This window comes from Telopea speciosissima, chromosome 5 (genome assembly GCF_018873765.1).
Source record: "Telopea speciosissima isolate NSW1024214 ecotype Mountain lineage chromosome 5, Tspe_v1, whole genome shotgun sequence".
Classification (NCBI taxonomy): Eukaryota; Viridiplantae; Streptophyta; class Magnoliopsida; order Proteales; family Proteaceae; genus Telopea; species Telopea speciosissima.
The window spans coordinates 15,749,555-15,767,525 of NC_057920.1; the positions used below are offsets into that span (position 1 = coordinate 15,749,555).

The following is a 17,971-nucleotide window of genomic DNA, read 5'->3' on the forward strand; positions in this document are numbered from 1 at the left end:
GTGATTTTGGCCAAATTGGGTTAGGGTTTGATGGTAGGGTTTAGGTTAATTGATGTAGAGGAGTCTTTCAGTGAAGGTCTTGGTAAGTTTTAATGGTGAGAAGTGTGCTGAATCAAATTGGCAGCAAGTTAGGGTTAGGGTTTTGGGTTTTTGAAAAGAGGGAAGTGAGAGAATCTAGGGTTTAGGGTGGTCTGTTGAGGCTACAACCAGAATCGAGTTTCCCAATGGGAGTGTGGAATATTCGATCCAAGTTTGAGCTGGTTCTGATGGTCTGATGTAAAGTTATGGTGGAATCACAGAATTAGAAGGTAGAAGAATGAAATATAGAAACTTATGGTTTAGACAAACCAGTCACCAATGGAATATCAGATCTGGAATGAGAAGAGAAGATAATGCTTGCAGGCTGTGCTCGAAACCCAGATTCAATAACTTGAAGTAGAATTCAGAAGTTACAGCAGCAGGAACTTGAAGAACAGGGAGATCGAGCTTCAACGGAGAAAACCCAAATCCCAACAGAGCTGTGGTCTGATTCTTCTACAAGCAGTGATCGATTGGCCTCCTTGAATAAAGATAGATGTTTCAATAGATCGTATAGGGCAGAACTGGGGTTGTTGTAGAATTCAATAGAAAGGGGATGGGGAATAGAACTGGTATCTCAGGATTCAGCAATGCTATATGCAAACTTCGTATTCATTCAATGGTGGGCTCAATTGAGCTATTACAACTACATTTATAGCCACAATGGCTGAACATAGAAGCTGAAAATCAAACTCAAACTAGGACTCAAACTAGAACTAGGATTCAAAGCTAAATCCCAATTAGGAATATAACTCCAAATATAACTCAAATAAAAGACTAAGTAGAAATCAAATAAACTCTATACCTAATCCCACGATTTAGTGCTGGTGTAGGGGAATCCTTACACCTACCCTACACCTACACTACTGCTGGTGTAGGGAAGAATCCCTTCACTTGTGGCTGGTTTTAGACAGCTGATTTTCATCAATTGGTGCCTGGGCATTCTTTTCCACTACTGGGATAGAGGTTCTTTCATAATCTCATGGGTTGGGGGTTCCTCTCCTTAAAGGGGAGGTTGATGGCTTTGTACCATTCCCATCTCTTCTGTCATCCAAAAAAAAAAAGAAGACTGAGAAGTGCAGACTAATTTTGTGCATCTGCAAAAACTTTGGCGTTGAATGTTGGTCATTTTCATTCCAGAGGATCTTACCAGCGAAAGTATTCAGGAAATGTGGAATCCTGGTTTGGAGGCTGGTTGTGTAAACTTTGTAAGTTTTTGTTTGTTTGTTTGTTTGTTATGGTGGGTCACATCTCCTCTTTGGCTTTTCCTTCCTCTTCTCCTTAATAAAGTGTTAGCTTTCAGGGGAAACCAAAGAAAGTAGTAATAGAAAAAAAGGAGGGAAGAATATCTGGCCCTTTTATCACTGGGAATTCACATATCGGAATACATCATTCTGGTTTGTAAAGATGAAGGAAGCTACTGCAAATATGAAACCTTATCCCTGCTTCTCATACTATCAACCCCGGGTATCATAAGTATCCCGGGTTTTAAAATTTCAATTGTGTAAACATTATGTAATTGGTTTTTTTCCCCTCTGTAATACATAATATCATTGAAGAACTCTTGAATTCTATTGCAGCTTCTTTCTGGAGCAACACTTCTGGGGGCTATATTTTGCTTCAGTTCTTTCTGTACAAGGAACCTATATGGTTTTATAGCTCTTTTTGCACTTGGTGAAATTATGGTCTTTGCCACCCAGGTAAATTACAATTAAGGCATTTAAAAATTTATATATATCATGGTTAGAATTTTAGTTCTTTCATTCCATTTTGCAGATGATAATGCTTTGTTGCACACTTGTTTTTCATGCTGTTGTGAATATTCATTCCTAAGCGTATTTAAAGAGTGGTTTTGCTACCTACTTTTATTATGCCACTAATCAAAACTTTGTTTTTTTTTTAAAAGGTAATTATAAGTTATAACACTTATCAAAACTCTTACAGGATGATATATGATCAATCTGGTTGACAAACTTGCTTTAGCTATCCTTTATTTTCAGAAAACTATGGAGAATTGCTGATACTACTAAGGGCATATTTAGATCCAATTCTAATTCTCAATTCTGCCAATTCTGCCAATTCTGGAAAATTCACAGAATTGCAGTTCTGGTTCCAATTCCCAGAATTGGAGAATCACATTTGGTGTACTATTTCCGTCTCCAATTCTTCTCTCCTTTGGTTGATGACAAAACCCCCTTTTGCCTACCCATTTGCTATTTTTTTTATGTATTTTCTATGTTTTAACCATGAAATGACACGAATGCTCCCGCTAAAGCGCATGCAACGCACGGTTTTTTAAAGCCTTTAGTGCAAAATTGATGAGAATTGCAATTCACACCTCTAGAATCGCTCTTTTGTGTGCCTTAGAATTGGAGAGTTGGGAGGCAATTCTCAATTCTAGCTTAATTCTATGAATTGGCCTTTAGAATTGGAGCCAAACATGTAAGTTGCAACGCCAATTCTAATTCTCGGCGAGAAATGAGAATTTGAATTGAAATCAAACTTGTATTACATGATCAAATGTACCTATTAACACTGTAGTTTCTGTTAAACTGATTTGAAAGGCCCTGTTCAGGAATGGAGTTGTATTTATTCCTGCAATTCTTGCTTTGTTTGAATATGCACCTTTTTTTCGGCTGTGTGAGTATTTTTTAATGCATTAAGTACACTTTTGTATCTTCGTATTCTTATCTACTATATATATATTCCTATAGTGGTGCGTCAGGTAGGCAGCCGACACTTTATTTATTAAGCCAATCACCTTTTTGCATGGACCCTCTTGTGTTTTGATTTCTTTTTCTTGTTACCATGTCTTCTCGTCCTTATTTGGCTAGGGCGTCCCCCGTATGCGACGCACCGCATCGACACCCGGATGCAGTGATAAGTAGGCAAGGGTAAGTGAGGAATTATGCCAGCCCAAAAACATAGGATTAGATTAGCTTCCTGGAACATTGGATCCTTAATGGGTAAGAGCTTGGAGTTGATAGATGTTATGAAGAGACAAAGGATTAATATTAGCTTGTATCCGAAAGACTAGATAGAAGGGTAATAAAACTAAAGTGTTGGACTACTTCAAACTTTGGTATTCGGGATATCAAAGTAATAGAAACAGAGTGGGGATAATAGTGGACAACGATCTAAAGAAAGATGTAGTGAAGGTTAAAAGATTAGGTGATAGGGTTATATCCATCAAACTAGTGTTGGAGAATGAGGTTGTCAATATTGTTTGCACTTATGCACCCCAAATAGGATTGGATGACAGTAGTAAGTGCCAATTTTGGGACCACATGGATGATTTAGTGCAGAGTTTTGGTCAAGATGAAGCAATTATTATTGGAGGTGACCTGAATAGCCATGTTGGGAGCGATTGTATAGGCTATGAAGGTGCCCACAGAGGCTTCGGGATTGAGGAAAGGAATGAGGAGAGAACCTCAATCCTAGACTTTGCGGTAGCGTATGATCTTTCTATTGTGAAAACTTTCTTTAAAAAAAGAGAGGAACACTTAGTTACCTACAAAAATGGGATGCATACCAGTCAAATAGAATTTTTCCTAACTAAAAAGGCAGACAGGATGTTGTGTAAGGATTTTAAGGCTATTCCTGGGGAGAGTCTAACCACCCAACATAGATTGGTGATCTTAGATATATGCCTCAACGCACAGAAGTGTAGGAAAAGGGAACCTGTGTACCCTAATATAAGATGGTGGAGACTAAAAGGTCAGTCCCTAGGCACATTTACTGAAAATGTGATTAAACAAGGAAAGTGGGACTTAAAGGGAGACACCAATGTGATGTGGAACAAAATGATGACTTGTATTAAGAGGGTTGCCAAAGAAGTTCTAGGGGAAGCAAAGGGTAGGCGTTAGTTCCATAGGGAGACTTGTTTGTGGGATGAGGAGGTCCAAGCAGCCATCAAGACCAAGAAAGAGAGGTTTAAGACTTGGCAACGGACTAATGAAACTGAATATAAAAAGAGGTAGATTGAGGCCAGAAACAAGGCTAAGAAGATGGTGGGGATGGTTAGGGCGAGGAAATATGAGGAGCTCTATATTAATCTAAACACAAAGGAAGGGGAAAAAGCTATTTATAAGATAGCTAAGTTGAGAGAAAGGATGAGTAGAGATTTTGACCAGGTGAAATGTATAAAAGGGGAGGATGGCAAGGGATGAGGACATTGTGAGGAGATGGGATGAGTATCTTTGTGAACTTCTAAATAGAGATAGTTCGAATATGGTTGATTTAGTTAACTACATTAATCATCAAGACACCAATCATCATGGATATGTACGAAAGGATGGTGTGGCTGAAGTGAAAGAAGCGTTAAGAAAGATGAAAGTGGGCAAGACACCAGGCCCAGTTGAGACCCCAATAGAAGTGTGGAAGGCCCTACAATCATGTGGGGTTTATTGGTTAACTAAGTTATTTAACAAGATTATGATTACAAGGAAAATGCCAGATGATTGGAGGAGAAATATTGTAGTTCTAGTCTACAAAAATAAGGGCGATGTCCAGAGCTGCAATAACTATAGAAGCATAAAACTAATGAGTCATACTATGAAACTTTGGGAGAAGGTTATTGAAACCCGCTGAGAAGAGAGACTCATATCTCCAAGAATCAATTTGGTTTTATGTCAGGTAGATCCACGACTAAAGCTATCTACCTATTGAGGAGGCTCATAGAAAGATGTAGAGCTAGCAAGAAGAACTTCCATATGGTCTTTATTGACTTGGAGAAAGCCTATGATAGAGTCTTTAGAGATCTAATCCATAGTTGTCATGGCGCCGCCATGGCGTCCTGGCGCTAGAGAGGGCTGCATGGCGACCTACGCCATGGCGTCCCTCTTCGATTTCTTCTTCCTGTCTTCGATTTCTTCTTCTCTCTTCGATTTCTTCTTTCCCTCTTCAATTTCTTTCGATATCTTCTTTCCCTCTTCGATTTCTTCTTCCTGTCTTCTTTCCCTCTTCGATTTCTTCTTTCCCTCTTCAATTTCTTCTTCGATTTCTGAATTTTCTTCTTAAAACTTGAGAAACAATAGAGAAAAAATAAAACATGGCTTGAGTATACATCTATTAAAACATTAAAAATAGAGAAAATAAAAAATAACACATGGTCGACATGCTCGCCATGGCGGGCGACATGTCGATATATCAACGTGACACCCCTCCACCGACTTGGATCGCCGTGACGCCGTGACAATTATGATCTAATCTGGCATGTTCTTGCGAAGAGAGGGGTGTTGAGTAAATGTATAGATGTAATTAAAGATATGTATGAGAATGTGGTGACTAGTATGAGATCTATGGGAGGCCGGGGCAAGGAATTCCCGATTTCGGTTGGCTTACATCAAGTATTAGCCCTAAGCCCTTATCTATTTGTGCGTATCATGGATGAGTTAACCAAGAACATCCAAGACGAGGTACCGTGGTGTATGCTATTCGCCGATGATATTGTTTTGGTAGATGAGACAAAAGCAGGGATTAACGCTAAGTTAGATATGTGGAGATCAACCTTGGAAGCAAGTGGCTCTAAGATTAGTAGATCAAAGACGAAGTATATGATGTGTAACTTTAGCCACACTATGCTAGATGATGACATGGTGAAAATTGAGGAGAGAGAGTTACCACCAAGTGAGTATTTCAGATATCTGAGGTCTACACAAAGAAGGTGATATAGATGATGATGTTTCACAAAGAATTAAAGTGGGATAGATGAAGTAGAGAGGGGCGACCGGAGTGCTCTGTGACCGACACATTCCTTTAAAGCTTAAAGGGAAGTTTTAGAGGACTATGGTCCAACCTGCTATGATGTATGGGGCAGAATGTTTGGCGATATGCAAAGGAGGCCTGGGGATGCTCCTGTAAGGAGGAGTGACCTAATTCCGACTAAGGGAGTTAAAAGAACTAGGGGCAGGCCTAAAATGACCATAGATGAGGTTGTGAAGAATGACATGCAAAGTCTTGGTCTTGCACCAAGTATGACCTCATATAGAGCCTATTGAAGGGCAAGGATCCATGTTGTCGGCACCAAGTAGCTGAGATTTTCATGATTTCCTAGGCTTGCCTCTTTCCTCTTACTCTCTATTTTTTCATTTTCCCATTTATCACTGTTCTTATTTCTTCATTTTTCTGTGCAATGGTAAAGGTTGCTTCATTGTGACCAAGTGGTCACGGGTTCGAGTCTGGAAACAGCCTCTCTGTGAAAACAAGGGTAAGGCTGCGTACATTATGATCCCTCCCTAGACCCCGGAGTGGCGGGAGCCTTGTGCACTTGGTACGCTTTTTTTTATTTTTCTTACTTCACTTACACTTTGTGAGGACCTCTGTTTTCCCTACTTTGTTTGTAAGGATCCATGTAGCCGACCCCATTTAGTTGGGATAAGGCTGAGTTGTTGCTGGATACAAACAAATTTGCCAAGCTAAGATAGTTAATCCTAAATGTTGAACCCATACCTGTCTCCCTGCTTGAAACTCAGATTTCTTGGTGCAGTAGCAGTATCATGGCTGGACCGGCATGACCCGATCTGAAAACCCATGCTGAGATGAACCGGTCCCAAAAATGGCTTTTGGTGCAAAGGGTGTTGTAGGGGATAATATTGAATCTTTTATTTATTATGTTTTATTTTGTGATTAACTATGTGGAGGATTTGATTGAGTTACCAGTTTCCTTGTTTGAGGTAGTTTTCTAGTTTGAGAGTAGTTTCTCTTTTGTAGGTAGTTCTATTTTTTTTATTTATTTATTATGTAATCCTACTGATTGGGAGATTGTAATGAATTGAAATTAGTGGAGTTGTTACTGTAACTTGGAGACAAGAGTTTGCTGTGTGCTTACTTCCTGTCCCCATCGATCCATTCTTCTTTGTCTGGTAAACCCTTTTTACCAGTCCTTCCATTACTGTTCTCTGTTATTACCTTTTTGTTTCTCTCTCCTGCCTTTCCCAGCATTACCCACAACCAGCTCCTACTGGTCATTGATTTCTCTGTTATCTCTCTCTCTCTCTTTCTTTCTAATATTTTGATGTGAGTATCTCATACTTACTCGACTCTAACCTCAGAGCCCAACCTGCTGGAAGTTCTTGCTTTGAAGAACAAGAACTGCTGGAAGTTCTTGCTTTGAAGAACTAGAACTGAAACAATTTTTTAACTTATTCTCCTACCAGATTTACTTTCTGTGGTTACAACTCCTCTAAACTTGCTGTTGGTGTGTCCTTCAAGTCTATTGTTAAGAGATCTGGTTGCGAGGACCATCCACCTGAAATTTCATTTTGATCCATGAGTGTGTAAGAGAGAGTCGAACCTCTGAAATCCTATCCTGAACGACTTCTCCAGTGAGAAGGAAGTTTGTTTGCGCTATCACCTTTGGAGAAGTTGTCTAGGTAGCTTCTTCGACTGTTAAGCTTCTTCGGACTGTCGTCTACATGATATGCTACCCCTGTACGGTGTCCATCCAACGTAGGAAGTTGACTTGAAGCCGATACGGTACTAATCTAAGTATGTTATCCATTCCAAAACTGTGCCACCAAGACCTCTTCGTCCCACTCAAAAATCTGACCAAGTGGCTAAACAGTAAAATTTTGCCACATATTCCTTAACGATCATGTTGCACTGTCTTTGTTGTGAGAACTTAAGGTGCATGCGTTGCATGTGGTCAGTAGGCAAAAATCATCAATCAATGGCCTTTCGTTTTTCAGCCCAGGTGTTTACCATCCTGATGCCAATAGTCTGATTCTGTTGATGATAACTTGATCCATCAGACACAAGCCGTACTTTTCAGTTTGGTTTTCAACAAATAAAATCTTCCTAGCCTCAGTCAATCTATACCTTTTGAAGAATGTCTCTAGGCTGTGAATACTGTCCAAGTATTGCTCCTTATTATTATCCTGGTAAAATCAAGGACATCCAGCTTGGCTTCTCTTTCAGCTCCATAGGGAGCATTGTCAAAAGGTCGGGCACCTCCACAAGATGGTGGTGTAAAATGTGGCGGCGGCGGGGGTGGCGGTGGCAGTGCCGCAACACTAGACGGGCCCTGTGGGAAAGTATTGGAAGAATTCATAGATTCAATGAGACTCTTTCCTTTATCCAAAGGTGCCAATCTGTCAATGGAAACTTACAGGGTTGCCATTATGGTATGAAAGGAAGTAATAGTTGTGTTGAGGTTATCAACAGTACCCTGTAGTAAATGATTAGAGGTCTCTAAGGTGGTCACCCTATCAGTGAGATGAGCAAGGTCTGTGCGGTTTTCCTCCTTGTGAGTGAAGCTGTTGAATAACCTCACTGTTGGCCACCATGGTTTAGGCTAGCATGGATGAGTTTTGGCTCTAATACTAATCGGTTCAACCTCGGGTTCCAAACCATGATTATGGGTTGCTTTGGGCCCACCCAAGTGCTAAACAGTTCAACAATAAAAGGTAATGACAATTCGGAATAAGAGGGAGACTTCATAAAGTGATTATCTTAGGTATTTGGGCACAATCATAAATAGAGAAGGTGATATAGAGGATGATGTTCCACAGAGAATTAAAATAGGATGGATGAAGCGGAGAGGTGTGTCCGGAGTGCTACTTAAAGTAAAATTTTATAGGACAGTCATACAACCAGCCATGATGTATGGTGCGGAATGTTGGACAATTAAGAAGCATCATATAGATAAAACTTGATGTAGCAAAGATGAGGATGTTGAGATGTATGAGTGGCAAAACAAGGAAGGATAAAGTAAGGAATGATCATATTAGAGCTGATTTGGGAGTAACTCTGATACATGATAAGCTATGAGAAAGTCGTTTGAGGTGGCATGGCCATGTTCAACGGAAGCCCTTGGATGCTCCAGTACGGAGGAGTGATTTGATTCAGATTGAAGGAGCTAAAAGAGCCAAGGGCAGACCTAAAATGACCTTAAGAGTAGTGGCCATGCATAGCTTAGGCCTTGTATCAAATATGACATCAAATAGAGCTGATTGGAGGGTAAGGATCTGTGCAGCCGACCCCATTTAGTTGGGATAAGGCTGAGTTTTTGTCGTTGTGTACAGTTCGGAAGGATAGAGGAGGAAGATACTTAGTCAACGGGCTACTTAAGCTCACGCAGCTAACTCCTTTCTTAAACTATATATAAGAAATCCAGCTCATAATAGAAACCTACTCAATTAGGAAATCAGAACAAACTAGGAAATAAGAAACTAACAACTCAAAGCATATCCACAACGTAGAGGTGCCCCTATGTTTGAGACTCTGGAAGACTTCACCTAGAGTGTCCAGCGAAAACTCATTCCCTCTTCCAGTTTTGAAGAATTTAGCCCCCCCCCCTCTTTCAAGCCAGCCTCAACCTGCCACTTTTGCACCTCCATTTGGTGGAGTATTTACCCCTTGATCTCTAAGATAGAGCTAGCTTTATCAAGTAGCAACTCAGATGAAGGCAAGTGTGTCTTCCCCCTGTAAGTGAAGACCAGGCGGGAATAGATCTGAAAAAAGCGTTCTCCTCCAATCTCTTGCTCTAGAGGATTGGGGTCCAAATTAAGATGGGGGGCATGGGGAACTTCCTCCGGTGAAAAAGAAAAATCATTCGTACTCATAACTCAAGTTGGATAATTCTCAAAGAGCTGAAAAGAAAATCCTTAGGCATTTCATTTATTGAGCCCCTTTATTTGTGTCGTTTCGAAACTATTTTGATTCCTCATTTTGATCCAATTGTTGAGACCATTGAAAATGGTGTTTCCTTATTCATGGATCCTTTATTGGATGAAGCTCCTTTCTACTAAGGACCTCCCAACAATTAAGCTTAAGTGGACAGTGAGATCATTCTTCTCCAGCGAGTTGACTCATATGGTATCCTTGGCCATTATCCAAACTCGGCGGAGTCGAGTTCTTTTTAGAGGAGAGTTGATGCAACAACACTATATTGTCTGGACTGGCATGACTCGACCTGGAAACCCAGACCGAGATGAACCGGACCCAAAATTGGCTTTTGGTTCAAAGGGGATTGGTAGTTGATGATATTGTACTGTTTTACTTTATTATGTTTTATTTTGGGATTAGCTACATAGGGGATTTGACTGAGTTACCAGTTTCCTTATTTGAGGTAGTTTCCTAGTGTTGGCAGAATCGTGGGTTAGAAAGAGAGAATGAGAGAATAGAGTAGTATGTTTTATTGATAGGTAAGCCCCTCTATTTATAATAGAAGGGAAAGTTACAGAGGGACTGAAATAGACATAATTACCCCTAACTAACTGACTCTATGAGAGCAGCAATAAATACCTAATAACATAAGAATTAAACTACCCCCAAAAGGACCAGAATACCCCCACGGTATCTGGATTACATATTCCAACACTCCCCCTCAAGCTGGATTATACAAATAAGAGAAGAAAGAAAATCCAGCTTGAACTAATAAAAAAAGGAACTCCATAATAATGCTAACACTCCCCCTCAAGTTGGCGCATATAAGGTACTAATGCCCAACTTGAACAAAATGGGAAGATACTAAGTTGCAGCAGAATCCAGCTTGACAGATGAATGCAATTCCCAAATAAACCTTCAAGAACTTGAAAAAACAGATCTTCAAAACCTGGGCAGACTTAATCAGCAAAAGAGGCAGCTTTTACCAATCTTCTATAGCTGTCCAGTGATGAATCTCTGACTGATAATGTTGAAGATAAGTAACTAGGGCAGCAAGCAGCGGAAACAAATGAATCAGGCAGCAGTAATGATCAACTCAACTGTAGATCCTCATATAGGCACTATGAAGGCACTGTAAATCCTCAAATAGGTAGGCAATAACCAAACATCTTCAATACTCTTCATCTCCCCCTTCGGCAAACTCAACCCAATAATGAAGGATACCTAATAGCAATGGTGGAGAAGATTAATCTTCTATATTTTGCACCAATGTTCCTGCATGTTCTGCTTTCTGCAATGGCTGCAAGTGTACTGTACATAATCTCCCTCCTCCCCCCTTCACGTGTAGTATTACACGTGGACAGATAACGGAGATGATGTAAGAAATAGTGCAAAAAAATATAATATTCCAGAATATTCCAAAAGGTGCTAAGAGTAATGGAAAAGGAAGAAATGGCAATTTAGAGAATACCATAAACTTTCAAAGTGGTTATGGGTATATGCCAAAGGTATGGTATGGGAGGTGGTGAAGTGAAAAAAAGCAGTGGGATATGGAGAAAAACATTGCAACATATAAATTGTCAACCAGCTTCAAACGATCAAACAAACTCCTTAGATGGAAACTCCTACAGGGGAGAGACACCAAACTCCAATAGTTAAATCTGATAAGTAAACATATCGGATTTGAAGTAAGGAAAGACTCCAATCTTCAAGGCTTGATCAATCTTCAAATAAGAAAGAACAAGTGTGCAAAACTCCAATTTATGAACTCCCATATGCTGACTAGAACTGATGAAGATATCCGGGCAGAATTGATGTAATAAGCTTACAAAAAACTTGGATCAGATCTGAATTAGTGAACAATGCTAGGACCAAGCTCCCAAAGTAAGCTGGATTTGATTCGATAGAGAAAACTTCACACAACTTAATAGGTTCGTAGTTGCAACCAATAACTATGGAAGACACTATTGTAATCCCAAATAAGCTGATCTCCAGGGTAGTAAAATTCGAGTCTTCAACAATGAATGAAATTCAATCTCCAATAGTAGGATACTCAGTCTCAAAGACAAGGCAGCAGTAACATGTCAATCAGTCATGGTTACAGAAGCCACTCAATAGAACCAGCAAGGTATGTAGTAAAGCTCAATAGAACCAGCAAGTATAAGATAATAACTCAGCAGATCCAATAGTAAGTGATGCAGCTATCCACATAGGAACCAGTAAAAGAATAAGTTGATAGTTGAAGAAATCAAGCCATAAGAGTGAAACCTGAATTTTTTTCAAAAAAACTCCATGAATGATGCTGAAACTTGGGTTGAATACTCCTCTGATATGTATAAGACTCTCTTCAAAAAATTAGCTTGATAGGACAGCCCAATCCCTAGAATCAATTGTAGTCAGGGTTTTGGAAAACCCCTGAAATTGAGATCGATATAGGGAAAGGGGGCTGTAATTGCTGTTGTAGACTTGCAATAGATGCTGATTAGTACTGCTTGAATGGGACCTCCAATGCAAGAAATCTCAGCCTGATCTGATGGTTGGATTGTGAGAACCAAGGGTTGATCCAAAATTAGAAGGTTAAGGGTTTGGTCAGATCGATTGAGGTAAATCAAGGCTGGAGAAGAAAAGAAAGGGGAGTAGATGGAAGAAGGTAGAAAGGTGCTGGAAAAGGTTGCATAGGAGGTTCCAACAATGGAGGATCAGCATTCTTGAGTGAGAGGAATCTGATCTTCAAGAAAATTCTGGAAACCTTCAATATCGTAGGTATGGTTCCAGCAGATTTTGAACAGAATTTTTTAATAAAAAAAGGTAGTATGGGAGGAGGGCAGCAACTAAATCATTGGATGCTTTGATTACCTCATTAGTGTTGCCCCCTTACAAGGATGAGAAGTAGAAAAAAACAGAAGGAGAAGCCGAGAAAGAGAGAAAGGAGGGAGAAGTCGATTGAAGAGGAGGGTTTTTTCTTGTTCTCTAACCTAGATCAGACCTGCTTTGATACCATGTTGGCAGAATCGTGGGTTAGAAAGAGAGAATGAGAGAATAGAATAGTATGTTTTATTGATAGGTAACCCCGGAAAGTTACAAAGGGACTGAAATAGACATAATTACCCCTAACTAACTGACTCTATAAGAGCAGCAATAAATACCTAATAACATAAGAATTAAACTACACCCACGGCATTCTGGATTACATATTCCAACACCTAGTTTGAGAGTAGTTTCTATTTTATAGGGAGTTTTATTTTCTTATTTATATGCATGTAATCCTACCGATTGGGAAATTGGAATAAATTGAAATTAGTGGAGTTATTGTTACTGTAACTTGGAGCCAAGAGTTGGCTGAGACGCTGAGTGTGCTTCCTTCCTTTCCCATTGATCCATTCTTCTTTGGCAGGTAAACCCTTTTTTTCCATTCCTTCATTCCATTACTGTTCTCTGTTATTTCCCTTTTGTTTCTCTCCCCTGCTTGCCCAACTGTACCCACAACCGGTTCCTACTGGTCATCAATCTCTCTCTTGCCTCTCTCTTTCATTTTAATACTTTGGGTGTGTGAATCTCTGACTTAAGCAACTCTAACCCCAGAGCCCAACCTGCTGAACTGTTCTTGCCGTGAAGAACTAGAACTGAAACAGTCTTTGTCTTCCGACCAGATTTACTTTCTGTAGTTACAACTCCTCTAAACATTTGCTGTTGGTGTGTCCTTTAAGTCGATTGTTAGAGATCTGGTTACAAGGACCACCCACCTGAAATTTCATGTTGATCCATGAGTGTGTGATAAGAGTGTCGAACTCTGAAATCCTACCCTTGTTTACCAATGGTTCCCTATTACTAAAAGGTAGAAGAAGGTAGTGATATAAAATTATGCATATGTCCTTGCTTTTTAAGTTTTTTCTACTTTATATCGAATTGTCCTCCTTTAAATCCTACCCTGGATTTGTCTCTGATCCAGTTACCTTACTCTTAAGGGCTTGATTTGTATAAAAAAATTACAGAATTGCCATTGCCTTTAAAATTTGGAACCATTAATAATTTGGGTGGGCCCGTAGCAACACCAAATGTTAGGTTTTGGAACATGAGGTTGCATCACTTCTTATTGCCTATCCTTACAATTTTGTGTAATGACCATAGTTTGAAATGTGTCTCCTAAATTAAGAGAGTACTACTACCATTTATCATAGAGCATAGTAGGGCTGGAATAAAGCCTAATTGTGTTTCTTCTATCGTGATTGTGTTGCAACTTGCGACGTGATTTTCATCAGTAAGGTTTTTGGGAAGTCTCAAGTGAGTAAACCAAGTGGTTGTTTCTCTCAAATATGTGATATGATAGTCTGAATTTCTTTTTGTCTTTAAAACCTAAAAACATTGCGTAGTTCTGTGTAGATCAAAGGCAAAAGTCATTCTTGCTTTGTTAAATTAGGCATAAGCCTTTGGTTTGTGTGTTGAGTTAGGTATTAATGCAGATTTCTGCTGCCTTACCTCTACATGTGCACATTTTTAAATGATAGCCCTAGCTCATTCCATCCAAACAAAATGTACTGGTTTGATATCACTAACTTCTAGTGCTACATAAAATACAATTGTTAAGGTATGGCATTTTTAAGGACTGGGTATGCTATCATGAGTCATGAAGTTCAAATCTCATTGTTTTCAAGATGTTGTTTGATTGTTTGGTTTTCTTTTAAATAACAGTTGTATAATACCTCTCCATATTCGGTGTCCAACCATCTGATTGGAATAGTTATTTCTCTCTGTATTGTTAGATTTAATGGGCATATTGTATCTTATTAAACTATGCACGTGGGACTACCTGTGTCAATGACGTTAACGATTTAATTCACCTCTGCAGGGTCCTGTGAATTACGTGTGCCTTCACTCTGTTACTCCCAGCATGAGACCATTATCTATGGCAATGTCTACTGTTTCAATCCACATCTTTGGAGATGTTCCTTCCTCACCACTTGTTGGGATTCTCCAGGTTCGTTTTTACATTTTCCATCTCCAACACTCCAACATCTTTGAAGACTTTTAGCTGGAACTTTTTATTAGTGATGATTTTACAACCAATTACTTCGTTCATTTTGTTAATTATAAATTCTTACTATCAAAACCAATTTAAATGGATGTTTAAATTCTCACTATCAAAACCATTCCAATAAGTGGACTGTTGGTTTTCCCAAGCTAAGTGGAGTTCCCACACCTAGAACAATCCCCCATACATAAAAACTTATCCCCAATAAACTTAGAAACTTGTTTCAATACCTAGGAACAACAAACAAGAAACTGAGAGACTTGTTCCAAGACCTACGAACAATAAACAAGAAATAATTAAATCTACCTTGGAATATGAAAAGACACTTAACTAGAAACAAGGAAAACTAAAAGACACTTAACTACCTAGATATATGAAAAGACAAAAAAATAAGAGACTAAATAAAAACTGGGCCACACATTGGTCATTACAAAAGCTGCACGCAGGCTAGGCCTGGCCATATCACGCAAGGTCTGGGCCTGGTCTGGTTTTCCTGGGCTGCAGGCTTTGTCAGGGGGCCAAGGAGGCCCGGGCCTAAGCTGGTACCTCATGGGGTGCTTGACTGGGCCTGGGCTGGGCTTGGCAAGGGCTGCCGATGGCCCTGCATCAATATCAGTGCAAGTGTGCAACATGATCAAGTTGGATAACTGTATGCTGATAAACAGTACTAGGAACAAAAACTGGAAGGTTTATCTTCCTTTAAGTACAAGCTTTACTCAGTGGACTAGCCTATTGACAACTTCTATTATTTACTTTGTTTCATTCATTTTTTATTTGAGCTTAGTCTGGTTGGAAAAAAAAAACTATTGGATGTTAAATTCATACTCATATTTCTTGTTCACCTTGGAGCTATGATGCTTCTGCGAAGATTTTGTTGACTTATTTTTTCAGATCTATTTGCTCAATGGTATTTTATATATATACACTTATACATATATAGATATATTTATCTATTTATTTTTATATATAATTTTTTTGCAGGATTATATTAACAACTGGAGGGAAACCACTCTTATTCTAACATCTATCTTGTTCCTATCTGCTGGAATATGGTTTATAGGTATGTTGTACTCACTTACCAATCACCTTTTCTTACAATTCTACTCAGTGGACATTAAGTGAAACCTTGCACATTTAATTCACAGCAAAATTCAGTGCTTGGAATATTCATAAAATGGAAATTTCATCTGTAGAAAAAAAATTTAGGAAATGGTAAGGTTGTTCCATTGCCACCTAGTGGCCGGGTTCAAGTCAGGAAGCAGCCTCTCCTGAAACAGGGGTAAGGCTGCATACATTATGATCCTCCCCAGACCCCACAGTGGCGGGAGCCTCATGCACTGGGTACGTCCTAGAAAATTTTGGATGCATAACTTTGGCAACCTTGGAAAATAAACACAGATGTCAATGTGGGAAAGGAACACCAGAACAGGAATTTAAAAATAAGATCTTGGAATCTTGCATTTTGCATTGGATTAAATATTTCACTTCCTAGTGGATTTTGTAATTAGAAATCAAAGGGCATGCTGATGCTTTTGACTTTGAGGAGAATACAGCTTTTTCCCTTTTTTCTCAGTCCCAACAAGTCAAAAAAGGGCCATGGGTGAGCTGTTGGTCCCAAAGAATCCCTCTCACAATTAGTGTTGTCAAGGTTTTCAAGGCACCACCCAACCATGGTGCTCTTCGGGATCCAGGTGAGATGAGCACAAGCTAGGCACTGGCCTAGATTTTCCAGGTGGCAGTCTAGGTTATAGGTGCACACATAGACACCATTTTGTGCTAGGCGGCTGCTTACTACAAGGCATTTATAATTCTGTCACATTTTGGGTTGTACGTAGTCCTTGGTATTGGTTCTTATTCATTTACTGCTTAGTATGTCTCATAGATGTTCTATTTGTTCCAATAGTTGTGTCTTGTATTAGTGAGTGTTTGGAGTCAAACAGGTTTTCTACTTCCTGATTGGGTGGTGAGCTTCGATAATGTTTGTTTATCTTTATACAAACCATTTGATGAAGGTTCTGTCAAAAAAAAATCTGATGAAGGTGTTTTTTGTTTCATGAATAAAGAAGAAAATAATTAGAAAGATATACAGACGGACGGATGAGCCCATTCTAGGGGAATTATTACCGACCCAAAAAAAAATGGAGGAAAAGGAGAAAAAAATTGATAAAACTGGGAGGTCTCGACAGTCTTGCTGCTACTAGGCCTAGTCGTCTTCTAGGGTTTTGAATACAGATTTCTTAGGAGAAAATTCCTAGGGTTCGAGTTTGTATAAGGCATTTAAAAAGATGATACAGCAGGTGAGAAGAAAACGGGCAGAAAAAGGGTCAGCTACTCCTAGCATTGTGCTCTTCCAGAAGCCCTATTTTCTCATGCATATTTTGTTTTTGTGTTCTTTAGGTTTAGGAGAGTTTTAGTTACTTTTCTATTTTCAGTCCTATGCACAATTCTGATATGTTCAAAACTCAAAATGGACTTGGTTCTTCAGTTACTATGTAGAGCTTTGCCAAGACAAATGCATATTATTGTTGAAATTGTTGCGCTTTTGTGCTTTGTTGGTTTTTGTTTCTTTTAGTCCAAGTCTTGTCCAAAAAAGGGTGATCCAGATATATTCCTTTAGGGACGTGCATTCTATATTTCTCCTAGTTGGTTTTGGTCTACGATTCTTTGTAATTTTCCTTCGTCTACATTTGCAGGGATATTTCTCCGTAGCGTGGACAGATTCAATGAAGACATTGAGAATCAAGTCTTAACAGTTGAAAGGTCAAATCTAAGGCCATTACTTGATGGAAACACGACAGAAACCCAAGAGGAGTCTACATGAACCATGATTCTTATGACAATAGGAAGCTATTCGTTCTGGTTTAGCCACAGCATGGATGCCCACATGGTGCTTTCCCTAATGTCAGTTTTCATGCAAAATTGTAATTAGCAAATGTTTATATTGTTAACAATTCTGAAGAGATGTTATTTTATTGTTTGCAAATGTACAGTCTCAAAGAAGTTACAATGTGTGATCTATCAAAAAAAAAAAAAAAACTGTTATGTATGTGTTCTTTCAATCTTTTCTGCTCGAGATCACAGTTGAAAAACTAACCCCATTTTGCTGGATTATGGAGTTTTGTTATTCTTGATTAATAATATCCATTCTCATTCTCAAGTGGCCTTTCATTTGTTAAAAAAAAAAATTAATAATAACTATCAATCAAGGGTTTAACTTTCTTCACTCTGGAGATTTGATTTTTGAAACCATATATGGTT

At 39.1% G+C, this 17,971-nt stretch overlaps 1 protein-coding gene across 2 annotated transcripts in view; it reads left to right on the forward strand.

Annotated features, from left to right (window-relative positions):
• LOC122662051 (probable sphingolipid transporter spinster homolog 2) overlaps positions 1-17,725 on the forward strand; it is a 96,461-nt gene extending 78,736 nt beyond the window's left edge. For both annotated transcript variants that reach the window (XM_043857607.1, XM_043857606.1), the window contains 4 exons: positions 1,659-1,778; positions 14,531-14,659; positions 15,695-15,773; positions 17,407-17,725. In XM_043857607.1, the coding sequence (XP_043713542.1) occupies positions 1,659-1,778; positions 14,531-14,659; positions 15,695-15,773; positions 17,407-17,534 (456 nt within the window). In that variant the 3' untranslated portion in view covers positions 17,535-17,725. The remainder of the gene's footprint in view (positions 1-1,658; positions 1,779-14,530; positions 14,660-15,694; positions 15,774-17,406) is intronic.
• Positions 17,726-17,971: the final 246 nt, after the last annotated feature.